This window comes from Lagopus leucura, unplaced genomic scaffold (assembly GCF_019238085.1).
Source record: "Lagopus leucura isolate 7727_CA_CO unplaced genomic scaffold, USGS_WTPT01 Super-Scaffold_73, whole genome shotgun sequence".
Lineage (NCBI taxonomy): Eukaryota > Metazoa > Chordata > Aves > Galliformes > Phasianidae > Lagopus > Lagopus leucura.
In genome coordinates this window covers 55,781,625-55,807,290 of record NW_024962252.1, presented here as the reverse complement: position 1 = coordinate 55,807,290, position 25,666 = coordinate 55,781,625, and the positions used below count along the sequence as shown (strand labels likewise).

The 25,666-nt window shown below is 45.0% G+C and overlaps 1 protein-coding gene across 4 annotated transcripts; it reads right to left on the bottom strand.

Moving 5' to 3' along the window:
• Positions 1 to 11,719: 11,719 nt before the first annotated feature.
• On the bottom strand, positions 11,720 to 25,157 carry ZC3H12D (zinc finger CCCH-type containing 12D). 4 transcript variants are annotated; one of them, XM_042884953.1, is made up of 7 exons: positions 25,045 to 25,157; positions 22,140 to 22,240; positions 21,167 to 21,601; positions 16,680 to 16,819; positions 15,470 to 15,704; positions 14,523 to 14,629; positions 11,720 to 14,042 (listed from the first exon to the last, which is right to left on the bottom strand). In XM_042884953.1, the coding sequence occupies exons 3-7, from the start codon at positions 21,544 to 21,546 to the stop codon at positions 13,066 to 13,068; spliced, it is 1,839 nt and encodes a 612-aa protein (XP_042740887.1). In that variant the 5' UTR covers positions 21,547 to 21,601; positions 22,140 to 22,240; positions 25,045 to 25,157; the 3' UTR covers positions 11,720 to 13,065. The 4 variants fall into 4 exon arrangements, with proteins under 4 accessions (XP_042740887.1, XP_042740872.1, XP_042740896.1 ...); XM_042884938.1 differs by having other exon boundaries at positions 21,167 to 22,240; XM_042884962.1 differs by lacking the exons at positions 22,140 to 22,240; positions 25,045 to 25,157 and adding an exon at positions 24,516 to 24,572.
• Positions 25,158 to 25,666: the final 509 nt, after the last annotated feature.

The window sequence follows — 25,666 nt, the reverse complement described above, 5'->3', positions numbered from 1 at the left end:
TATCAACATAGCACTGTTGTGTTATAAAAGGGTGGGATTTTAAGACTAAATTTTTTGAAGGTGAAGCAGAACTAGATTTCACAGCTGAATTTTCTCCTTTTCTTCTTGGAAGATAAATATAAAACACTGAATGCAGTAAGGTTAAATTCATCTCCTGAGTGTCGGTAGTTTGTCTTGGATACTGCCTGGTGCTTTTGCATTTCTGTAATTTCTCTGTCAGGGATCTGTGTAATTGTTAAATACAAATAGAGGATGCCCTTTCATAGCAGAAAGGGAGAAATACGCTTCTTGACTTTCAGAGATACTCGTATTTATTTTTCATGACTGAAATGCTCATCGCTGGGGACAAACTTCAACGTTGGAATAACTTCAGTAATGCTGGCAGTGAAACTGAGATGAGCTGGGCTGCTGTCATGTCAGTTCTGTAGAAGGGATTTCAGTTCATGCTGTTACAGCTTTCCAGGTAAGTCAGAAGATTCCGCAGTCACCAGTGAGTCCTGTTGCTTAGGAGTATGGTTATGTTTTGGATTAATATTTGGTAATTTCTGTCCCACCTAGAGATTGTAAAACTGTGATCAGTATTGCCACTGGTCTGTTTTATCTGTATGAGTTTACAAACCAGTTCTGTGATCTTGAATTGTACATGTTCACTGTAAATTGTAGGTGCCCAGAGAGAACTCATTTCCATGTTAAGGAAAGCATCCTTTTAAGTGTTGCATTTCTTGAATTATATTCCTCTACCTTGTTTGTATGTTGGAGCCCAGACACAAATTAAAGGAAGAGTTGATGGTAGATACTGAAGGAGGATGTGTGTGTGTGTGTGTGTGTGTGTGTGTGTGTCTCTATGCTTTTCAGTACAAATAATTCGGTATTCCAAAATCAGAGTATTGCTAAAATTATAGAAGAAATCTTGCTGTAATGAACTGGATTCTTAGTAATTTTTGTGGAGCCATGGCAACTCTTACTAATATTTGGTTCTAGCTTCAGATAGCAAGGAAATTGTTTGACTTATTTTATCTTTTGTTTGTTTTTTTTTGAAATTCCTTTCCTTGTAACTTGAATGGAAAGCACAAGTGTTAAAGTTCTGATTCATTTTTAGAATATAATTGTTGCAGTCCTTTTTCCAACCCTGACTATACTTGAGTATCTTTAAGTGCTAGTTTTGAAGAACAGTCTTTTTGATTCTTATGTAGTCCAGTATATCTCTTGAGGTCCATGTTTGTGCAGGCTACAAAGAATGAGAGAACTGGAGTTGTTAGTATGAAATACTTGAGGACTGCAGACTCCATGATGAGCTTAGGTGGTACAGAAACCCTTGATGCTGAACATGGAGAATGATGTGATTATTTTTTTATTTTTTATTTTTGATGTAATTCTCAGTGTTTTTTATTTGGCTTTCTGTGACAAGCAATTCTGCACCAGTGGTGTGCTTTCTTCTGTAGCAGTTACTCAGATACTACCACCTTGAAGGAAGGAAGGGCGCTAAGAAATACTTCTGTGTATGTAAACGTCAGTGTAAACATAGTTTAAGGACTAAGCTTTATTCTCTTGCAGTGTATGTTGTAATAGACATGGCAGGCTCTTTTCAGCAGTGCACAGTGCTAATGCAAGAGACAGTGGGCACAAACTGGAATACAGGAAGTTCCAGCCAAACACCAGGCAGCATTTCTGCACCATGCAGGTGGCAGAGCACTGGACATGCTGCCCAGAGAGGCTTGGAGTCTCCTCCTCAGTGATCTCCAAACCCCACCTGGACACAACCCTGGGCACCCTGCTCTGGGTGTCCCTGCTTGAGCAGGGGTTGGCCCAGATGGATCGTGAGGTCCTTCCCCACCTCAGCCAATCTGTAGTTCTGTTCATAGTGCATGTCATGTGCAAGCTTATTTACAATAATAAATCACTGTCATATTGAATGTGAGTGCAATTTTAGGAGAAAAATAGCGTATCACTCTGTGTTTGCTTATTGTACGCAAATGAGCCATTTGGGGTGATTGGATAAACCTAATTCTACATTTTTTTAATGCATGTGCACTGTGTTATGGTTTTAAATTGTCATGCTGTTTTTCCACACGGTTTACAGGAACGCAGTGCCAATGCAGTTTTGATGTAGTTAACTTGGTAACAAATTGAAGCATTTTAATGTGTTGGATTTTTTTCTTATTGAGTATTCAGTAAGCACATCCAGCTTGTGCCTGATGCGCTTTGCTTAAATTCAGGTTCCTTTTATTGTTCAGATCCAGGGTTGAGAAAAGATGTGGTGGCAGTGTGGAAGAGTTGTAATAATGAATGCCATCCCTTTTGTTCTTAATATGCAAAAACAAGTGGTGGTTGCACCCCACTAATTCACACATTCAGATACAGTGAGCATAAATCCACAAACTCGGAGTTGGAAAGGAGGTAAATGACAGGACCTTAATATGTGTGACTGTGGAGACTTTCTGTGTTCTTGGTACGAAGTGCTGTCCTTAGAAATCCATTGGTATTAGTAAGTGGTTTTATCACATATTGGAGCCAGTCATGAGAGGGAATTCGTTATTTCCGTGTGGTTCATTGAATTGATCAGTGTGTTACAGTCTTCAGCTGCGTGACCAGATATGTTTCTGATAGAAACATAAAATATTTCTGTTTCTTTGCAGACTCGTACAATGCAGTATTAAATAAGATAAGCAGAATAGTGGTAGGGTTAGGAAAATAGCATCAGAATACTGTGCGTTTTTATGATTTTTACTTGAGAAGCAATGGGAAACCTGGTCTGGTTGGGAAGCACCCAAAACCTTTTTAACACTGAACTCCTTGCCTCTTACCTAACAGATGTGCAGATGTCACTGTTACCTGTGTACAAGGCATTTGGCCAAAGCAGTTTGGCTAAAGGGACTTGAAGAGGAGGGGGAAGCAAACAGTGCTGTGAGAAGAACCTTCTTTTGGAGCAGCTGAAGCAGTAACAGGTCTGGAGCTTCATGCTGGAAGATTTATGATACCACTGTAGAGTCTCTGCCTCCTCTGTAACCTGTGAAGACATCCTAAAAATAATGTGCTTTCTCATTTTTTCCTTATTTGTCTTTAAGTTACAATGGCTTTTTCCTGGTGCCAGACAAAGTGAAAACTTGGAGAAGCAGTGAAACGATCACAGATGATACTTAACAAAAACTGTGGGGATCCTTCAGGTGGCAATGCCACCACAGCAATGCACAGCCAGGCATTTATCTCATTTATCTCAGCAACATTGTTAAGTCACTGGTCCCAGAAGATGCTCCTGTGCTGACAGGATGGCTTTGTTCTTCTCTGTTCCCCAGCTTTGCCTCTCTTGTCTTCTCAGCTCTCCTTTTTCCCTCTTTAATTAGAGATTTGAACAACCCCACGGTAAGTGCGCTGTGTTTTGTTGCAGTTATCCAGTGCACTCAGTGAAGTCTGAAACTAAAGCTGGTATACATGTTCTGTTTTCTCCCGTGAGTGTTTTCCTTCTCTGTGGCCAGAAGTCAGTAAATAAGACATGAGGATAGAAAAGGCTATCTTCTGACAGATGCCTGACACAATTATCAAGTGACTGTCCTGTGAAGTGCTTTGTCTGCAACAATCCTTTGTTGGTAGCCAGGCTCTGCACATTGACAGTTTATAACAGAGAGAGGCTGTTGGATACCATTATCACAGAGTGGGGTGGGAACTTGAAGCTTGGATGCAATTCAGGGCTGTGCTGCAAACTCGGCAGTGTGCCTGGGGGAGGCTACCCGAGCTGCCTACCTCAGCTCCCAGTCTGACCATTCAGCAGCTGTAGGATCACCTTCTTCATTTTTGCAGTTTCCAAAGCCCATTCCCCTGTGACTGGGGAAGCATTTGGAGACGCATACCTCTTCCACTGTCCTTCATGTTAATCAGATCTTTAAGGATGTCGTCCCTGTGCCTGAATCTTAAGGTTTGCGAGAAATATGGCTGTGTGTTCCAGGTTTGTACTGTGCCAGTGTAACTAAGATGCTGCTGTGCTTAATAACACAAAAATAAAAACCACAGCTTAGCAGTTGGCTTCAGAAGCATTTCTTAATCCTTTGGCACAGATGTCATGTTGAGCATTTTTTTGAGATGAAGGACATGACAAATGCTTTCCCTCTTTAATAATGATTACCAACTTTTTTTTTTTTTCTACTGAGCTCAGTATTTATAAATCAAATTTCTGTAGGCTGTTTGAACCTAGGAAGCCAAGTGCTGCAGGGCATGGCCAGTTCTGTCCCTTCAAGTCCGCTTTCAGCAATGGGAGTTTGGGCTACAAGAAGCAGAGCTGCAAGCTACCCAGGGCCGAGAGTTTAAAGCCATTTCCCCTTGTTCTATCACTATCTACCCCTGTAAAAGGTTGGTCCTCCTATTTGTAAGCTCTTGAGTACTGGAATGCTGTGCTGAGGCCTCCATGAAGCTTCTCTCCAGGCTAAGCAAGCCCAATTCCATCAACCTTTCTTCATAGAAGAGGTGCTCCAGCCCTCTGCTTATCTTTGTGTTCCTCCTCTAGACCTGCTTTCTTGTTCTGGGGGTCCCAAGATTGGATAGGGCTACTTCATACAGGGCTTTGCGAGGGCAGAGCAGAAGGGGACAATCATTTCCCTCACTCTGCTGCCACTCCTCTGTTGATGCAGCCCAGGTTGCCATTGGCTTTCTAGGCTGCAGGCACACACTGCTGACTCATATTTTTAATCTACAAGGACCTCAAGTACTTCTACAGGGCTGTCCTTGAGGATTTCTTTTCCCAGTTTAGAAATACCTGAGATTGCTCCCACTCAAGTGCAGCACCTTGCACTTGGCCTTGTTAAACCTCATTATGTTCACATAGGCCCACTTTTGAAACCTGTCCTGGTCCCTCTGGATGGCTTCCCTTCCTTCTGTTGTATCAGCTGCACTGCTCAGCTTGGTGTCATCTGCAGACTTGCTGAGGGTGTATTCAATCCCACTGTCTACATCATTGATAAAGACGTTGAAGAGCACCAGTCCCAAGATGGACCCCTGAAGGACACCACTCATGACTGGGCTCCACCTGGATATAGAGCCATTGACCCCACCCCTCTGGCTGCAACTGTCCAAACAGTTCTTTGTCCAATCTTCACATCCACATCTCTCATATTTAGAGGTGAGATGTGGTGCTGGGACCATATCAAAGGCCTTGCAGCAGTACGGGCACATGGCATCAGTTGCCTTTTCCTTATCTGCTGATGTTGTCACTCCATCATAGAAGGCCATCAGATAGATCAGGCACAATCTGTGCTTGGTGAAGCTGTGCTGTGCTGGCTGTCTTGGATAACCTCTTCATCTTGCATATGCTATAACATCTCTTCCAGAAGGATCTACTCCATGATCTTTCCAAGCACAGAGGTGAGGTTCACCGGCCTTAGTTCCTTGGGTCCTTTCTCTCTGTCTTAAAAATGGGAGTGACATTTCCCTTTCTCCAATCATGAGGGACTTCACTTAACAGCCACATTTTTTCATATATAACTGAGAGTGGCTCAGCAACCATGTCAGCCACTTCCTTCAGGAGGCTGGGATGCATCTCGTCTGACCCCATAGGCTTGTATGCATTCAGTCTTGTAAGGTGGGTTTGGATTTACTCAGCTCATACTGTGAGTGAGATTTTGCTCCCGCAGTACCTGCCTAGAGGTTCAATGCCCCATTCATGTTTTGAAGCAGGGACTGGATCACTGCAGCTGGAAGCATCCTTATTACTAGTGTAGAGTTGTATTCCACCATACTTTTGCTCTCTTTGTAGCTATTAATTCTATGTTTTGGCACTGGAATGGCACAGCCTCATGTGGGGTGACTGCAATGCTGAGGTTAGTGCTCCTCTATTGCTTGGTCACAGCTGCCACTTTCTAACAGCGCTTTTAACTGAGACCAGAAGGAAGTTGTTGCCAAATGTTGCATAAATACATAAAAATCACGTGAATTATTTTTCAGATTATTTTATTCAATCAAGACAAATATGTATATATTATTTTCTGCATTTTGACTGTATGTGTTGAGCCAGATCTCAGAACAGCGATGTAGTTCACTTTACAGCACAGTTAGATTTTGCTGTTGCTACTGTAGCCTAATCCTTTTTCTTCCTTGTTTAATTTACTTTCTTTTTTTAAGGAACAAAGACATTTAACTGCAAACTTACAGCAAACCAGCGAGTAAAACATACCAGGGCAGACGCTGAAGATAAAAATCAGTGGTAGGTAGTGTTAATCTGGTTGCTCGTTCTGATTGTTCTGTCCATCATCAGTCAGCATCTTCTGTGGGATCCTCTAAACCATCAGCTACCGCTCGTGTATAAAGGAAATAGATTTTTCCTTCCCTTCCTTCCCCTTGTTGCTCCCTGGGCAGTCAGGAGGCTGTGGAAGCTCCCTGCTGGATCTGAAGTTTAGGATTAAATAAATACCTCTGTAGTCCTTGTGGTCAAGGCGAGAAGCTGAAGGCCCATGCTGCCAGCAGGGTTCAGGAAGAACTGTAATACTGCCTGCACTGTGCTCCAGCCCCTGCCCGGCTGCCCCAGGGCTGACGTCTCAGTTTTACAGAGACCTGGGTGCACAGCCAGCTTACCTTGTGCACTCATGGAGCTGAGTAACCCTGTTATCCTGAGTACACAGAAAGAACGAATTGAAGGAATGCGATAGAAAATAGTGATGTTTTGAGCTGCTTTGGAAGAAGCAGGGTTTTTTGTGTGCCCATGGCCGCCCCTCCGCTACCCACCCCTCCCCAATGCCCTCAAATTCTGCCTTACAATTGCATACCTGGAATGCTTGTCAAATCCTTCTTAGCTTTTGATTCACGTATATGTGAGATGATAAGCTTAATTAGTTAAAATTCTCTGTACTCATCCTGACCAGCAATGTCCCATGTCCACCTGGAAAGAATTTGGAGGTACTGTTTGTAAGGTAATGCCCTCTGGACTCAAATAGAAAGTGTTTTCCTAATTAATTTCTAGGGGTTGGCCATGATACTTTCCCAATTGGCAAACCTAGTCTCAAATTTCAGCTTTAAAATATAATTGGCAGCTCAGCAAATTCGTAAAATTGATCCCCATTCACACTTATTTTTGGCTTGCGTTAAGAATGTGCCAACCTGGAACTCTAAACTTAACCCGGCGTGACTCTCCCAGCGCTGCCCTAAGAGGGAAGCCTGGCAGCGGCATCTGGGCGCCCGCCAAGACAAACCCAACCCACGCGGTGGATGTCAGCGGGACAGCCAGCAGGGCCAGAGCAAAGCAGAGGGGGGATCGAGTGCCGTGCCCCATTCCTGCGCCCCGTCCCTGGGATGACCCCGAGTTTGGCTCTCCACGTTTGTGCAGCAGCCCTTCTGCGATTTCTAGTGCTCTCCCGGAGCTAAAGGCAGCAAGTATGGGTCGCTGGCCTCAGCCGTGCCTATTGCAGGCTGACGATAAGGAACGGGTCTGTCAGTGGGATTTGGGTGCATGGATGGGGCGAGCTGATGGCAGTCAGCCCTCCAGCACAGGCTCTGCTTTTCTGGCGCTTCCACATCGACACCTGGTGGTGGAGCCGGCCATCGTGCTCTCAGAGACGGTTTTATTGTGGGCCGGTTGGTGTACGCCCGTCAGACGTCAGTTCCTAGGCGCATCCTCCTTCTGTTTGTACTGCGGCTCTCAGTTGTGCATGAGTTCCATCGGACAAATACAAACATCAGAACATCCAAGTGCGGATGCTGCCCTAAATAGCATCTCGCAGTTAGCACCTCCAGCTGCGTTTGCAACAGCATGAAAGGTAAACAGACTTAATCACTGCAGCATACGGCTTCCTTCTTTTATTTAAGCTCACGTAGAATGTTGATTCTCTGCCCAGTTAAACTGACGACCACAACTTCTTTCCTCCACTGCAAGGCTTAAACGTGCCCCTTCTAACTTGAGAAAGATGCTCCAAAGGCTTAAAGATCTTCCATCTGCTTTTTTAAATGAAGACAGGGCTCCAAACCCACCACATGTCATGTATTACAGAGTCAGGCATGATGAGCAAAGGGATGTTCAGATGCTGAAGTTCTTATCCGAGAATGTTTCCCTGCTGGAAATAACATTTTTACAAGCTTCTGTATTCCCTTCAGCCTCTCCCTAACAGGACCTCCTGTAGGGAGAACTCAGTATTTCTCATTCCGATGATAGTTTTGAGTAACATTTATAATTGTCTGCCAATGGCTGTGTATTTTTTGGCAATAACGAATCACATTCAAGCTTGTTTCCCTGCTAAAATCCCTTTAGCCCTGCTTTTGGAGCAATGGTCAGATGGGCTGCTTCTGCCCAGCTATCATGGCATTTATGTGTTCAGTTTCCATGAGGTTGCAGAACATGGTATTAGTTACGAAGTATATTTTGCTATTTACAATTTAAAGTGGTAAAAACCTCTGCATTCCCCCTGCATTTTTCCTGAAAGCTTATACAGCAAATGTTGGTTGGTCCTCAGTTCTCCTAAGCTATTCTTATCTATCTGCAGGCAAAGGATATGTGAGTTTTAGAATTTATTGCAGTTAAATGTAGGATGGCTGAGGTTCCGCTACCACTCCATTTGTCCTCAGAGAAAGCTCTGTAAGGTCAGCATAAGCAAATGTGGGTTGAATGGGATCTCTGTCTCCATGCATAAAAAGTTTTTGCTGATAGGATTGTTTTAAGGCAGGATGGGAAAACAGCTTGAGCACATCATGCCTCTGCCAGGGTGAGGATATCCATGCCAAGTTTAAAGATGAAAACAAAAAAGCCATGCTGCTGAACTCTATATAAGCTAGGAGAAGACAGATTAGAATCCGGCGAAGGGTACAGCAGGGATTTCCAAGACTGAAGAAAAGGGGTGAGAACACCTGGAGGAGGGGGGAAGGAGAGCAGGAGGTGAGAGGGAGGAGCACGTGGTGCAGTAAGGAATGGTGAGTGGCTGCTCTGGGGGGAGGAGGAAGAGGAGGAGGAGGAGGAAGGAGCACGGAGCACCAGGGCCTGAGGTGGCAGCAGGTGGGGGATGCATGGTATCTGTGCAGCATGGGGGATAGCAGTGAACATGGAGTTGTTTTGTTTTTTTCCCTCCTGGCTTTGAGCGATTTTGCCAAGAGGTCAGTGCAGTGGTGCAGCTCATTGAGCGGCAAAGTGGCTGGAAGATTGTGCATAGGAGAAGGAGCTGGGGGTCTTGATCAATGATCAGCTGAACACGAGCCAGCAGTGTGCCCAGGTGGCCAAGAAGGCCAATGGCATCGTGGCTTGTATCAGAAATAGTGTTGCCAGCAGGAGCAGGGAGGTGATCATGCCTTGTACTCAGCGCTGTTGAGGCCTCACTTTGAAACTATGCTCAGTTTTGTGCCCCTCACTACAAGAAAGACATTGAGGCCCTGGAACGTGTCCAGGGAAGGGCAATGAAGCTCTCAAGCACCTGGAGCACAACTGTTAAGGGGAGCAGCTGAAGGAGCTGGGATTGTTCTGCAGCTGCCTGAAAGGGGGTTGTGGTGAAGTGGGAGTCAGCCTGTTCTCCCACATGATTAGTGATAGAACTAGAAGAAACAACCTCCAACCAGAGGAGGCTCAGATTGGATTTTGGGGGGAAAAAAATCTCTGAAAGAATGGTCAGGCACTGGAACAAGCTGCCCGGGGAGGTGGGAGAGTTACCATCCCTGGAGGTGTTTAAGGAAAGGGTAATGTAGCACTTAGGGACACGGTTTAGCAGGCACTAGTGGTGGTAGGTGCACAGTTGGACTAGGTGATGTTAGAGGTTTTTTGCAACCTTTTTAATTATACGAGTCAGCCATGGTATGTGTCCATTTGTCAAAGGCTGTCACCAGAATTCATTTTTCTAGCTTGCAGAGGTGGTGTGTTGCACTCAGATACAGGCCTTGGCCTTTCCTTCCCAGCAATCCAGTGTAGTCAAGTAGGAGAGACGCCATGACTCACATAACCTTCTACTTACGTGCTTATGAATCTGTTCAGCATTTGCTTACAAATTGTGCCAGTTTTTGAGGAGCTAAAATTGTTATAAACCTCTTGAGAATATCTGAAGATTACCTTCTTCAGAGCCCTTCATACGGCAGGAATCAGTTTGTTCGTAAGCTCACAGTCCCATGTGCAATGAGAGAAAAAACACGTGCACGGGGAAAGCTGAGGGAGGACCAGCAGCTCTGGTAGCAGCACTGGGCAGGATGGTGCCTCATTCCCATCTCACACTGCAGACATGCCCACAGTTCTTCAGAGGGACACTGATCATCAGTTTCCCTGGCACTCACAGAGGAGTGTGCCTATGGCTTCCCAGCTTTTTGGGAAAGGGTGAAGAAGGGAAGAGACTTCCCTTCTATGTTGTCGGTTTAGATTTTGTTTGTTTTTGGTTTTTTTACTAGTCTAACAATAAATACAAAACTTTGTGAATCTTCCTTAGGAAAGCAGCTCATCTCCTGGAGGATCGCTCCCACTGCTTCAATCTTCTTCTTTTTTGTCTTGACAACCAAAAAGCAAAAGCCTTAGAGGCTCTCAGCCTCTAGGGATTTATGGATTCATTCTCAACTTGGCAAGCCAGAGCTGCCCTCGAATGCATCTCAGCAGAGACACCAAATGGCAACAGCTGTCCATAACGTCTGTGTGAGAGCTACCTATTCCTTCCTGTTAGCAGTTCCTTCCCTTCACTCTCAAGCCAGAAAGCAATCCTACTGTCTTGGAGAGTGTAAAAGGCTGCAGAAGAAGGCCCCTCGTCCCAGATGCTTACTCAGTGGTGAAATAATAAAATGGTTTGTGCTTGCCGTGGGCCTTTTGCCAAGGGCAGAGTTTCTCTACAGCACTCAATGACATAACTCTGCTGCTGTGCTGCCCTTGAAACAAAAACTTCATGAGAAAAATCTCTCTGAGCAGATGAGCCAAGAGAAGTCAAGTTCTGTTTAGCACTGAAGTCTGATTTATATTCTCAGACACTTTCTTAACAGAATGCATATTCTGGGTGTTTTACTGAGAGACTGCACAGTAAATAAGGCAGAAATGAAAGCAAAAACAAGGTATTTAACAGGAGAGAGTTTTGAATGAGGACCAAATTCCTCAGCGTTCTTGAGGAAAAAGGAGAAAAAGCTTACACACATGTAGTCAGCAAGCCCAGGGCACTATGTAGAGGGCACTGTGCCAAGTTTCCTGTTTCTAAATGCTCTCTATATTGAAATATGTAACCTACCTTCCAAACATAAAGCTACTAAATGATGACATGTATGGCTATAGCCTGTTCCACTGCTTTCTGTGTATTTTCTGAACGTTGTCCTTTGGGTCTTGCTGTTTGTATGGGGAAGGAGCTTTCAGGGCACTTTCAGTGTGAAGATGTGCTTGGGCACGACGGGAAGCGCTGGTGCAGGACGTTGGGCCATCCAGTGAGCCCATCCTTCAGTGGGCACAATATTCACATTTGATTCATGAATTCATTATGCTAAAGTGGAGTGTGACATATTTCATGGAAACTAACGCTGGCTGTAGACCTCAAATACTTTCCAAACCAATTCACACATTCCATGATTTTGGTTTAACGAGTTTCTAATCTTTGTGTATTTTCCAGAGGATACTGCAAGCTATTCCAATGAGCCAAAACACAGCAATCTGAAGGAGGTGATTTACGTTAAAAAAAAAAATAAACAAATACAGAAACTTACAATGACTATAATTAGTGGGAAAGTCATGTCATATGGAAAAAGATATTTGTGGTCACACTTCCACATTCTTTTACAATGCCTTCTCAGTCAGCCACCACATGACTAAAAGAGAATCAGCTGATTTGGTTTATTTCCTGAAGAATCTTCTCACAAATACAAAAAATGCATCATGTGACAGTGACACTAAAGGCGAATTACTTCTGCTTGGTCGCCTTTCCAAACCAAGAGCATTCAGTGCGAGTTAGGTTTAATTATTGCCTGACTGTACTTCTAAGAAGAACCCACTAGAGATTCTCTAATGCATATGAGATTCTGTAAAGGCCACCTAAATGTTGGACCTAATTATCCATCAGCACTAAAAGGAATGAATAAAAAAAAACAGAACATATTCAGAGCAAAGTGTTCTAGGTGTTCATTTTATAACACGCTAAATAATTCTTAAGATCTGTCATACTGACATACTTAAACTTTGGTAAAATGCCAAAAAACATTCAGGATCAACCTTAACACTTGAATTTTAACTTAAAAAAAAAAATTCAGTGGAATAACACAAAGATGAATAGCTTTACAGCTTACTGAAAATCAAACATGTCCCAGCAGAATAGAGTTTAAATATTTGTCATCATAAATCATCTGTATAGTGGCATTATGGGATCGCGTTTGGTAATTAAGGGTTAATTCAACAATGTTTTTTCTTGTTTACTAGGACAGAAGCAGTCCAGAGCTACTATTACTATTATTTTCCTTTGCTATCTTCTATGTTAACTCAAAGAACAGCCCTGAGCTTTCAGACTGCAATAGGACTGACTTATATTACAGAGAACTTCCCTCACTTGACTTATCGTGCATGAGCCCTGAGAAACATACCTGCAGTTGCTTCCAAGCACTCTGGGGTCTTTCTTTGCTACCTCTACTAGTAATCTTGTGGGTTCACAGCATTGGTTCATAAACACTAGTTGGGTTTTTTAAAGGTCTAGGACACGATTGCTTTGTAATTAAAGCCATCAGGTAATTAAATGGGCCCAAAGATGCCTTCTAGCAGGAAGTACAGCCCCGTGTTAGGGGAAATATGCCAAATCACTTTTTTTTCAGCTAGCTGAGCAGACTAGTCGTGATAAATGTTATGAGGATCCCTTTAATGGGACCCATGGAGAATAGCTCCTTGGTGGTATTTAAACAGCACATTAGAACATCAGAAACACATGAGGTTCACATGCTGGCAGCTCAGTTATTAAACTCAAGGCTTCCTACTCACTCCCAAGTGAAGTAGACAAGATCCTACCGCTGTGAACCACAGCAATTGTCTTGACTCAATGCCCCATGCATCATAACTGGTTGACGCTCAGCTGTATGCTACTTGAACAGCTGTAACTCAACTCATAAAGCCCTTTGGTAACACTCAGGTAAACCTGAGAGTAGCAGCTCTGCACTTGGTGGGAAAGGTTTAACCTGGAGACGTCACAAGTTTCTGTGTCTTTCAATCAGTAATGTCAAGCTAGCGATATCCTTGATCTCAGGGTACAGTGCCATGACTCGATTCACTTCGGCACAGGGGAAAATAGTGCACAGCTCCCTGTGGACACTTGTTTGCTGGGCAGGAGGTCTTGCAGCATGGGGTGGCCAGTAACCACAGTAAGCAGCACTGGGCTGAGCAGAGGCTTTCTGGAAGAAGTCAGGCGTGCTGCTGGCATCCAGCAGAAAGGGGTGGCTGGGGAAACAGCACTGGGGCCTCTCTCTGTAAACTTGCAGTGGCTCAGCTAGAGGCATCACAGAGGATGGAGGAAGGTGCTGCTGCTGCTGTGCCTCCAGGACTGGCCCAGACTGGGACCCATCAGACCAGCACTCCTGGGGCCAGCAGTGCTCCTGGTGCCTGCCTGGAGCAGGTGAGATCACTGAGTGCTGGAAGGGGCTCCCTGGTAAGCAGGTGCAGTCCAAGCAGTGGTGGTGGTGGTGCAGCAGAAAGGGGTTGTGCCTCAGGCTACAACAGCTATGAGGGCTGTCAGACACATCTTTGTCCTTTGAGGTGCACGCTGGTCTGTTTCCAGAGTACACCTTGTCACTGATGAAGAGTGCTGCCATGTCTCCCACGAGGGGATGGCCTCTGAGGGCTTCTGGTGGTTTCCCGTCCAGCTCCAGGCCAGAGTTGGATCTGATGGCCCAGGCATCAGCTGGCTGGTATCTGTCTGGGGACCATGCTCCATAGCAAGAAGCCCTCATGCTCCTGCTGGCTCCCTGTGGCATTTCTGTGACAGGGTTGTGAGGCATAGGCTCTCTGCCAGTTCGATATGGAGAGCAGTTGCACACCTCCTCCTCCTTCCCCAGGCTCATGGGCACTTTTGTTCTGGCTCTGAGCTCATCAGCAACTGACAGCTGAGCTTGACGCAGCCTCTCAGGATGGTAAAACTTGCATTTGTTACCGTAAGTGCATTTTTTACCTGAAAGAATCAAAAAATATCAAACAGGAGCTCATCCCCAAGGACCATGCAGCTAGGAGCTTCTGGTGAGCAAAAACAGCACAGAGAGGAAGCACTGCTTTCCCCCCCTACCACTTTTGACCCCACATTTGCATGTTGCTGACTGAAATAGCAGGGTGCAGCCACAGCGGAGGGAAATTTCTGCGTAAAGGTCTATTTAGGTCTATTTTGTCAGTGTCTGAAGTTCACATGTCTTGTGGTTGCAGTGCTCAATGGACCGGGAAATCTGCTGCTGAAAAGGGTGGCTTTCAAACACTGGGCAGGTGTTCAAATTACATTAAAGCTGTTTTGGGGTGGGAGCACCACACGGTTGAGCAGCCCTGGCCCCATCCTCTACCATACCAAGTGTGAAGGTGGAGCGCATGCAGGACCAGGGCTGTCCCCTAGCTGAGGACTATGCAGCAAGGAAGCAAGGCCCAGGGGGGACAGAGAAGAACCCACCATAGGGGCAAGGCTGCCATGTTGATTCAGGAAGCGCTGGCTTTTTGCTGAGGAAATTATTAAGAGTGGGTCCATGCCGGCCTAGTGGATCATCAGGAGGCATAAACCTGAAAAAGGAGAAGTGACAGAAGTAGCAGAAGTAGCATTGCCACAGCTTGCTGCACAGGCTTAGAGCAGGGCAGGTGGGTGATGCCCTCACAGCTCAGCCTCTGGAAGCTGCGTTATCCCTCCTGCTCACCAAGCCAACTGTGTTTCACGATCACGTAGCTGTCCTTCTCCTTTCCTACAAACTTCAACCAACTGGAAAGAGGCTAAGGCTTTGCACAGCCCTGGTCTGTCAGCACCCCAGTTATCACAGTATCACTTCCTTTTTCCCCAAAGCAGTAGGAAATACCTCTGCTGGCCCTGCGCTCGTCAGCTCCCTTTCACACCAAACTCACTTTCCTCTTGTTTTTAGGGGAATGAGGTCTGAAGTCACCACTTATTTCAGAGCTACAGCCGATTGCGCATCTGGTGCAATGAAGTGGCCCAGCCTTTTCAAAGGGATAGTCAATGGGCCAGAGAGACCAACTTCTCCTTTCTCTTCTTCTAAAAGGCCACAATAATAAAAGCACAGGGGAAAGCGCTGTTCTGCCTTGTAGGGGAATTTAAAATTAATTCAGCCAGCGTCCCCTCACTGATTTAATTCAGTTACACCACTACAGAATACGTAGTAGGTGTTGGGTAAACATCCCAGTTTGGACTGGTAAGAAGGAAAGCTGGTCACTACTGTTGCCATTCAAACAGAGAATTTCCTTGAGGAGCGGCATGGAGTTTTAAGACCAAAGATAAATAAGAAGGAACTACAGAAATGAGATAACTGTGGTGGCCAGAGGTACACTCATGTCTGAGCTGTCTTGACCCATACGCTTCAAGTTACAGATTGCTCACCAGCCAAGTTCTCTTACCTATTACTGACAAAAGAGTACATGAGTAGCCGCTGCTCTATGAACCATTTCCACTCAGGATTTTCATTCTGGAGATCCCGGTAATGGTCATTGGAAACAATGACCCCATCTTTTTCGTAAGCAACCTTCACAATATAGCGATCATCGTAGCAAACTACCCTCTTGCCTTTCACCTTCCGAGATGGGGTATACACAAGGATTGATTGCTTCTCAAGCTCTTCAAGAATGTGCTGATCTGGTGAGGTGGTTAGCAGAAATAGAGGGGAAAAAATAGGCAAAGAAGGTATCAGTTAATGATGACCTGATCTCCACCATGCTGGAAACTTCAGAAACTTAAAGTGGCATGATTTTCAGATGTATTGAAAACTAGCAATTGTTTGGCAATTAAAAAAAAAAAAAATTGGTCTTTTATAAAAGCATCTACTCGTAAAATTGGAGGTACCTTTTTCTGATTTTAAAGTTTTAACCATTAAATGTATTAAAGGTCTATACCAGAGGTAGGCAAAACCCTGTAGTTGCCTTTTTATGTCAGTAGATGCTAGAAAGCTTCTGACCAGTCCTGGTATGAGTGTTACTGCAAGTTGAAATAGGCCTGATAAAATAAATAAACTCATTTCTCCACCTCCAAGGAGGCTTCTTGCCTTTCCTGCCACACAGAGGGGCAGCTCCATTGCCTTCTTACCTGCAGCTGCAGACATCAGGCTGCAGGCACATACCTTCCCTATTTCTGAACAACTCAAATCTCGCCATCCTCCACAGACTTCAGCCAACACACATCCTTCTCCTGGCAGAGGAAGCTGTGTAGCCCCTGCATCAGGTACCAGGCCAACTGATGCCAGTTGTGCAATAGGGAAACCTTATTCACAAAGATACCCACACCTTTGAAAAATGTGTGAAACATCACATCTACTCAGAAACAATGCTGTTTACTGGCTGGCCTTAAATACTCTGCAGGCTGTTGTGAGCTAGCAAACTTGTTCTTTAATTATGGCAGAAATTAGTGCTTTGAATCTTCTAAGCACAGTAACAAAGCCCTGTTTGCCGTTTTCATCGCTCGCCTGCATGTGACAATGAATTAATGACTGATTTAAGCAACAGAGACCTTATACAGTTTGCACCTTATAGGGCAAAATCATACTGTACTCTTCACATCCCCTGCCTGCAGTCTGCACCCAATGGCTGCCAAATTACGCCCAGGATGGTGACGTACCTGCAATGGGACTGTCTTGTCGAGGGGGCTCCTTCCTCCAGAGGGGGACAAAAACCTTGATGTAGGTGTGTCCCCTTTCTCGGAACCAGTCCACAGCCAGGCGGATCCCCCAGCAGGAGAAGACCTCTTTGTTTCCATGGCTGTGAAAGAAATAGGAAGAGGAAGCTGAGGCAAAGTTTTCAGGAAGCATATAGAGGTCTCTAACTGAATCAGTAATGGAAAGGCAGAACACAGTGCTTGTGTGTCATTTATCACTTTCCAAGAAAACAACGCTCCATTCCTGAGCAAGGTGCCCTGGTTGGATAGATTCAAATACCTCCTCCAGCAGAACCAGGCACTTGTTGTTTGAAGAAGTTTGGATACCTGAAGTCAGAAGTATTCTGCCTCCAATTTCCATGACCTGCCTGCTAACCAAGCATGTTGTTTTCATCTATATCTAATTGGACACAGATCCTAAAATGCCAGTAAAACCCTAGGCTGTGTCAGATCCTTTGCCTTCTGATAATGATTTGAGGATGGAGAGTTTCTTCCAGCACATGCAGAAACCCATGAGGCTCTCCTGTATGAAATAAAATGTGGGGATTTTCTTCTGTGCTAACAGTGACATGGATTTTCATGTCTGAAAAGGCTGATAGTGCAATTGAAGGTCAGTTTGGTGCTGACCTCTTCTGGAAGTAGCAGTCAAATTAAAGGGGAAAAAAGACTGCAAGAGTAAGGAGGGGAATTATGGAGAATCTAACCCAGGACACCAGAAAAGGGACAAAACCTCTGCAGAAAGATGCTTCATGCCCATTGTTGTCTTGCCCACGTTGTTGGATTTTGTCTTTGTTGCACAGAGAGATAGGAAAACCCCAAGATGTGCACTGCAGCAGATGCATGCAAGGCGGATTATGGATAATTATCAGTATTTAGAACAAAACAGAAAACAACCCCAAGGGATTGGGATCCTTTGGGATTGTTTTCTCAAAGGAAACAATCAGAGCCAACCTCATTTCTAAGCTTCTTTTCTCCATTGACAATTCTTACTGCTAGCCCTCCTCTTATCTAAAACTTGACTAGAGCACAGGGCATATATAAGGGAAGGCAGTTTGTTAATTGCCTCTGCACAAGAAAAAAAACTCCTCACACAGATCCTGAACAGATGAACACCCTCACAGTGACTGCAGAAACCTTATCCTTGTACTTTGAGGTTTCTGGATAATATCACCATAATTCTACTCACATTCCACAGAACAGGGATGTAAATGTCTAAGTTACTACACCTGCTTGCAGTGACTGACCAGCTGAGGAAAATGCTGCAGTCCTAAATATCCCTGACCCCAAGAAATTCACGTCCAGGTTGTGTTTCTATTGATCATAAAACCAAAAAGGCACATTTTACACCTAATAAAATGTATAGTGCCGAAATGTTGACTACAAATGAAAACTAGTGCAATTGGCTAGGCCATCCTTTAATGTTGGCTCTCAAATCAAGTTCACTACATCAAACACTTACTTTGACAATGACTATTAATCTATATGTATATAGCCCTGACAGCTTTAGGAAAGTACTTCTGTATTTATGCCCAATGTGAGAAGTAAAAAACTCACTTCAAGCACAAACAATTTGATCAAAAGGGCAGACAGAACAAGCAAGAGGCACCTGGCATTGATACTCAGTGTTATCACTGAATCTATTTGGCATATTGCTACTGCAGCCAAAGGTGGGGAATGCATAGCCACAGTAGTAGATATACACATGGTGCACTGCCACGTCATTGAACACCAACAGCTGCCATGCAATACCACAGGGTCTTTAAAACATCTCATCTCCTGCATATTGAATTAATCTTGACCAACAGAAGCTATTTAATCCACCCCATGCCCATGGACCTTAACTGATCTGTCACAATTCTGTCCCTGCTCTCTCCTTCCTGCCAGCAGTGCAGTGCATCACTTGGTTACAGGTAACCAGGACCCAACAGAATCCTCTGACGAGGGCACATAGAGCAAGGCAACCATTTCACCAATTACTCCATAATTAGCAGAAAGTGGTTACTCTTTCAGTTGTGCAATTCCAAACTCTTTGAAATGAACTTTAGTTAAAACAGCTTCTTCAAGAGCATTTATTCATGTACAGCAATGGTTTACGGGACATTGGCCTAAGAGGACACTTGGGCTATATCCTAATTTTGTTAAAATAAGCAATTACATCATTTCTTCCTCTATCTGTAGTTGTGTTGTTCCACCTTCGTAGATGTTTTAGGCCTGTTGGCTAGGAAACATCAAGTCCCAACACTAATTCCCTACAATAATCACATATTGCCAAAGTAAGGAAACTTACTTTTGGAGGGGGGTGGCCCTGCATGTGGTGGGGGGTTGGACCATGATTCTTGAGGTCCCTTCCAACCCAAGCCATTCCGTGGTTCTGTGATTCTTAAGAGCACAAAGCCAGGCTCGGCTGGCCCAGGAAAAGGCCTCTGTATATGTCACAGCTTAAAAACTGGATGTAAAAGTGCAAGCTCTACAGTAGATAGCCCCTTCAGTGTTACAGGGTTACTTGTTCCTCTTCTACAATACCAAAACTTGATTATTTCCCCCACTGGCCTAGCTAAACCATGGGCTGGCAGATGGCTAAGTTTCAAACTATACCAAATGGAAATGCAAAGCATACTGAGGTGTCTGGTTAGTGAAACTGGCTGAAGGCAAGGGTATTTGCCATTCAGTCTTGATGGATGAACTCGGGGCATATACATCTTTTTCAAAACCTTGCACCATGCAATAAGCCATCAAATCTGCTAACTGTGAAGTGTTCCAGAAATACCAGTACCAAGACAGAAATACGAATGCTTGAGATGTTTTCTTCCCCATACAAGTGTCTCTCTAAGCTTCAAGATTTTGACAGCTCTATCCCTAAATTGTTGCTTCTCCTAAACTTTTATGTTTTTCCATCAAGAAAACCCAACAAACAACTCTGTTCCCTGATTATGCTGCAAACAGCTCTTTTCCAACTGACAGTAACAAATCAGAAAAATTAAAATGAGCATTCCATCCCATTAGCCAGAGGGCAAATGTCAGCCAGTGCCACTTAGGCTACGCATCCTGGACAGGAAAGCAGCTCCTTCCAGGCTGCATTGGGTCTGTATACCCTGACAGGCTCACTGTCTCCTCCATTGTGCCAAACACTCCATAACTTACCAAGGCAGATGGGGATGTCTGAGTGGAGCTGTAAAACCTTTGTTTTTCTGAACCTGGAAACTACTTCACATTCCTCTGAATCTGTTTAGGTGAAAACAAGGAATCCACAGCAAAGCACTACCCTTCAAGAATCTAGGCAGGCAAGCACCTCTCTGCCTTGCATACAGAGAAGAACAACCCAAGGAGGATCTGGGGTGGAAGTGCAGGAGAGTCTAGCAGCCAGCTACCCAGCTGATGGCTTGGCTAAAGCTAAAGAGCTCTGCTCTGTTGTGTATTTCTCACTGGTCATGAGCTTCCTTCAGGATCCCCTTGCTTTTGGGTGGAATTTCTTCCTTCTTCCAGAAGATGGCATAACTTGCTTAGTTTCCAAGATCACCTGCTCTGGACTCTTTCGCCCTCTAACCAGAGGGGATGTAGTCTTACCTCACACCAAGGGAGGAAACCCTTCTCTACTCTATTCCAAAGTGCAAGGATGGGCCTGGCCCTGCAGAAGAAAGCAGGAATCATAGGGAGAAATGGTGGATACAAAGGGCATCCTGGACTTTGGAGAGGCCTCTGACAGTTCTCACTGCTCAGAGGAATGGAGGCCAAGCTGCTGCTGCTGCTCTTGGATTTCTCATCCGCATGAGAATGCCAGGCTCTACATCACAGAGTGCTTTTACAGTGTCAGGACACTACTTAAGAAGTAAAATTGGCCAAGATGAGTTGCTATAACATTTCCCAGAAACAGAATTAATAAATAAATGAGAACATTTAAGATTTAGATGTTAAATTTAACATTTAAGATTTAAGCCAACGACCAATTTTCCTGACGTTTATACTATATAAACAAACAAACAGAAAAAAACCATACAAGCCAAGAACCTTGGTGGAACTTAGTTGCAAGCCAAGACTATACAGTTGTGATTTTGTTAGGAACCACAGCCACCCGTCTTTATTTTCCCTCTCCTTATGTTACTGGGGCTTTCCTGTTCATTTGGGATCCCTAGGTAACTGCATGAAAAGGCAGGGAGACATCAGTGGTGAGCACAAAGAGAAAGGGCTGCTGAATCATCCCACCATAAACAGAGCACATTAGCTGCTGTGAGCTTGTAAAAGGTCAAATGCAGAGCAAGGCAGTGACTGTATTTGGTGTGTGTATTTATGGGCATGGACACAAAAGGTTCCCAGCCAAATAATAGGAATAAGCAGTGATTCATCTACCATACATCCAATAGACATCTCACCTGGAGAAAAACCCACTTCAACTCATCATCTTTAAAATTCAAAAACTACTGAGAAAGAGAGATGTCCTAAAAAGCAAAGCTTACCTCATTGCTACATTGCTGCCGTCAATCACAATGGCTCTCAAGTGACTGGAGGAATCACCTTCCTCTTCTCCGAGCCACTTTGGCACTGGTGAGGTGCTGCACGACCCACGGGCTACAAGTTTTAGTTGGGGAGGCTGAGCCTGGCTCTCCAGAGCTTGAGGTTTTCTCCCCATCCGAATCAGCTCTTTGAGCACATCATCCTCCAGGGCCTCTTGGCCCAGGCTCTCCAGCACTTTGCAGATGTCCTGTTTACCATAGCCTAGCTTACAGAAAAAGTCCAGCTTGCTCTGGTGAACTTCTCTCCCTGTTGAAACTCCTTCAGAGCCTGGCGGTACTGGCTTGCTGGAAAATGAACTGGTCAGGGCCATCCTAGCAGGCATCTGCCTTCCTTCCAAATGCAATTCTGTCTTCCCGTCCTCGTCCAGCAAGCATCAGCTTTAGGCGGGGGAAAGATAAGAAATAACAAAATGCAAGTGTTAAGGCAGAACGTGCAAGCTCAGTTAGTCGCCTCGTGCACTATCCCAGTCTTCTCTCAAATTCAAGTGTTTTCCTGATCCTCTCTTATTTATAAAAGCAGTCAATTGGTCCAGGTGATGTTTGTAACTCTCCAGGCGTTATGTCAGACAGGTGTCATCCTACTTCACGAGCTATGCAAGCCTGTCTTTACCCAGGATCACTGTATGCGTAAGTTTGTTCTTTGGACTTATCTCACAGGAAATGATATAAAAGGCGGTGTAGCCGGGGATTTTCAATTTGCTCAGTGTGGTTAATGAGGTGCAGATAATTATCTGTCGAATGCTGTTGGATGATCTCAGATGCCATAGCAACTTGACATGTACGACAAATCTCACCAAGTGATTTAGGGAAACGTTATTTAGCTGTGAACTCTGAACTCTTCTTAATAGAACTGTGTTTCCTAGTATGTGCCTGTGTGTGTACATACAGACGTATCGTATGAAATTCTACCACTCACCTGTTCCAGTGATGCCTGAGTTAATATTTTCCTGTTGTTTTTGTATTCAGAGAAGCAGCTTGTTTTTTGAAGGCTGTCATGGGTAGTGGTTGGAAGAAAATCTGAAAATCGGTTTCAGTTTCACTTAGATTCATTGTCGAAAGACACCTGTAACTCAGAAATGACTGTGCCGAAGTAGCAGGATGCTATCTCAAGCTTCTCCATAACATGACTATTTACATTTCTGGTCTACCTAGTAACTGACCACGATGGGCAATGTAAGCTTCAGAACTGCTTCACTCTACCAAGCATGACAGCAGAAGGACATATGTGGTGACTACTCAACATCAAGCCACATTTTTTCAGGCATGCTTGGCATGCTTGCACAGACACTTATCTCACTAGATCTCTGCAGTTATCGATAGCACCAATATCAGAGCTACGGCTGCATCACCTACTCATATGTAAGAAATGAGTCTGGCTGTCTTCCCTTCCCTGTAGATCTCACATCACCCTCACTGATGGGAGACCAAGTGCAGGTCACTCCTGAGTACAACATAAACTGCTGGGAAGATGCTGCAAACTCTGAAGCTCTGCTAGAGTGAGGCATTCAGACCTAAATCTTGATGTTCCTTTGTCTATAAGACTTGAGATCTTATAAAAAGACACCTTGCAGACAGCTCCCTGGGAAGAAGAGGACTGTGGGACCACTGCAGTCCATTCATTGGCAGGTCACTTCGTGATGGCTTAGACAGTGCGTTTTCCTGAAGAAGAAATCTAGAACTCTAGTAAAAGTTACGAACAGCGTCAGTGTATTTTAATAGCCCTCAGTGTTATTTTGTTGACCTGCATTTCCGCATGTCCTGATGTATGTTGTTTGTCTCAGGGTGATTTCCCACACTAGCACCCTGTTGCACTGTGTTTGTCCCCAACTCCATTGAATGCAGGCTCAGCTTTGCCAGGAGGGTTCCTAGCTGTGGGGTACAGAGGCTGTATTTGTCAGCAACAGCACCTGCTGAGCAAAGGCTGCTCTTCTGCAGTGCTGCTGGCCAGGTCTGTTTTTCTGCAGTCATCCACTGGATCTCTGCTACTGTTTGGCCAGACGTTAGCAATGGGTAATGCAGCGACTGCAGGGTTTTACCACAGAAAGAGCACAAATGGAACTCTGAGATGGAAGGCATGCTCACAGATAGCACTGAGGTGACTCTTAAAAAGGGAAACTTGAAGAGTGATCATAGAATCATAGAACATCCCAAGTTAGAATGGATCCACAGGAATCATTGAGTCCAACCTCCAGCTCCACACAGCATCACCCAAAATCAAACCCTATGTCTGAGTGCGTTGTCCAGACGTTCTGTGGACTCCAGCACTGGTGGCCATGCTCCCTGCCCTGGGCAGTCTGTTCCATGCCCTCCACTCTCTGGTGCAGACCCTTTCCCTAACCCCCAGCTGCCCCTCCCCTGACACAGCTCCATGCCATTCCCTGTCACTGTCACAGAAAGCAGAGCTCAGCACTGCTCCTCTACTCTCCTCACAAATTGCTGCAGCTGCCAGGACAGCTCCCCTTAGCTCCTCTGCTCTGGGCTGAACCAACCCAGAGAATAGGAGTCACTGGTTGATACTTCGATGAGCAATCAGCAGCATACCCCAAGTCCAACAGGTCAGCTGGTTGCTACAATCAGTGCAAAAACACAACAAAAGAAGCAGCGCACCACAGAGTCCACCTTCTGCTATCAGACGCAAGCAGGTCGTAAAATCCAACTTATAAACTTTACAACCTTCATATGCAAACTACTTGTATTTCCTCCTGCCGCTTCCCTTGCCCTCACAGACACACTGGGCAGCCACTCTGGCTTTGCACTCCACCAGCACTCAGCCTTCAGATCCTGGGCTGATCTTTCCCCCAAGCAAATGTGCCCAGCTCACGGTATTGTGCCCCCCTTCTGTGCACCCACACAACTGGAAGGAACAGCTTCAGTGTCATTTCTAAATTCTTTTATAATCTTCATATTATAGCTAGAAATAAAGAAAGTAAAATGCATTTGGCCACACATGCAGGCACAGCAACAACTTCACACTGTGGCAGCATTCCCCCTGCCCAGTCTTGGCTGCCCTCTTCCTGAGAACCACCCCACAATTCATTCAACCTTCACCAAGCAGCACTCCCTGGCCTTTCCAGGAGCTTTTTCTTCTCAGAAAGAATATAGGCTGCTGCACTTCCAAATAAATCAGGGTGTTTTAGACTCCCAAATGGAGGACGCACATAAACCTCCACAAGAAGACCGGATGACTACAGAGCAATCTGCGTCTTTCCTCTCCCACCCTTTGTGATATGTTCCCCACAAGCCATAGCAGCAAGCAGTGCCAGGAGCCATGCCCACCAGCAGCCCCACTCACCCTATGTTACCTGTCCGATCCCCATGGTGCCATCACTGTGGGCAGCTGGGAGCTGCTCAGGGCAGCCAGAAGGAAGCTGCCTGGTATGGAGAGCCTTAAGGCAGGGCTGGAGTCAGCAGAGAGCAAACAAGTGCTGTGAGCAGGTTAGAGCTCATTCTAAAGGAAGGGTTTACTTCCTCATTTGGCTTGCTGGTCTTTCATTTAACCGTACAGGTTGATAAACTTTCACTTCATTTTTCAAAAGGGAAAAAAAAAAAAAAAAAAAAAAGGGTTCCCAATACATTTCTGAGTCATGGCAAAGATGAGTCAAATGCTTGCGGGTAGGGATCCACAGCAGCCAGTAGTCAGAGCTGGGTACAGGAATTTGGGGATGAATGGGCAACTTTCTACCACGAATACTTCACCAAGTTATTCTTTCCCCTTTGCATCTGCAAATCCCTGACTTTCAGGGACATTTAAAAAAATAAAAAATAAAAATAGGGTACTTAAAATTTAAAAAGCACAGAATGAAGGACAGCATGCAACCTACCTACATGCAGCACAGATCTCTCTGGGACTTGGGTGGCACTGACTGGGCAGGTCGGCCACATGGGTAACAGTTCCTAAGGTCACTACACCAACTTGCCAGCTTTCTGCTACCAAGAATACCTGCAACACAGCAAAACAGTCAGCCATGAGACCCTAAATCCTGAGGAAGGAGCCAGGCAGAGCGCCAAGGGTGTCCTCACAAGAGCACCCCTACAAAATGCTACTAGAGAGGAACAAGAAAACTGCCAAGCTCCTTACAACCAAGGGATGCAATAGAGTAGAGCATATGACATCACCGAGTATCATTTTAACTCCCACTTCTCCGCAAAACACTCTGCTAATATGGGAACAAGGCTGTGAAAAGCATCCACAGAACAGTAACAAATCTGGCAAGGAGACTGGAGCACAAGTCTTATGAGGAACAGCTGGGGGAATTGGGATTGTTCAGACCTTGTTGCTCTCTGCAACTACCTGAAAGGAGGTTGTGGCAAGGTAGGGGTCGGCCTCTTCTCCCAGGTAATAGTGATAGAATGAGAGGGAATGGCTTTCAGTTGCACCAGGGGAGGTTCAGGTTGGACATTAGGAAAAATATCTTCCCCAAAAGAGCAGTCAGGTGCTGGAAC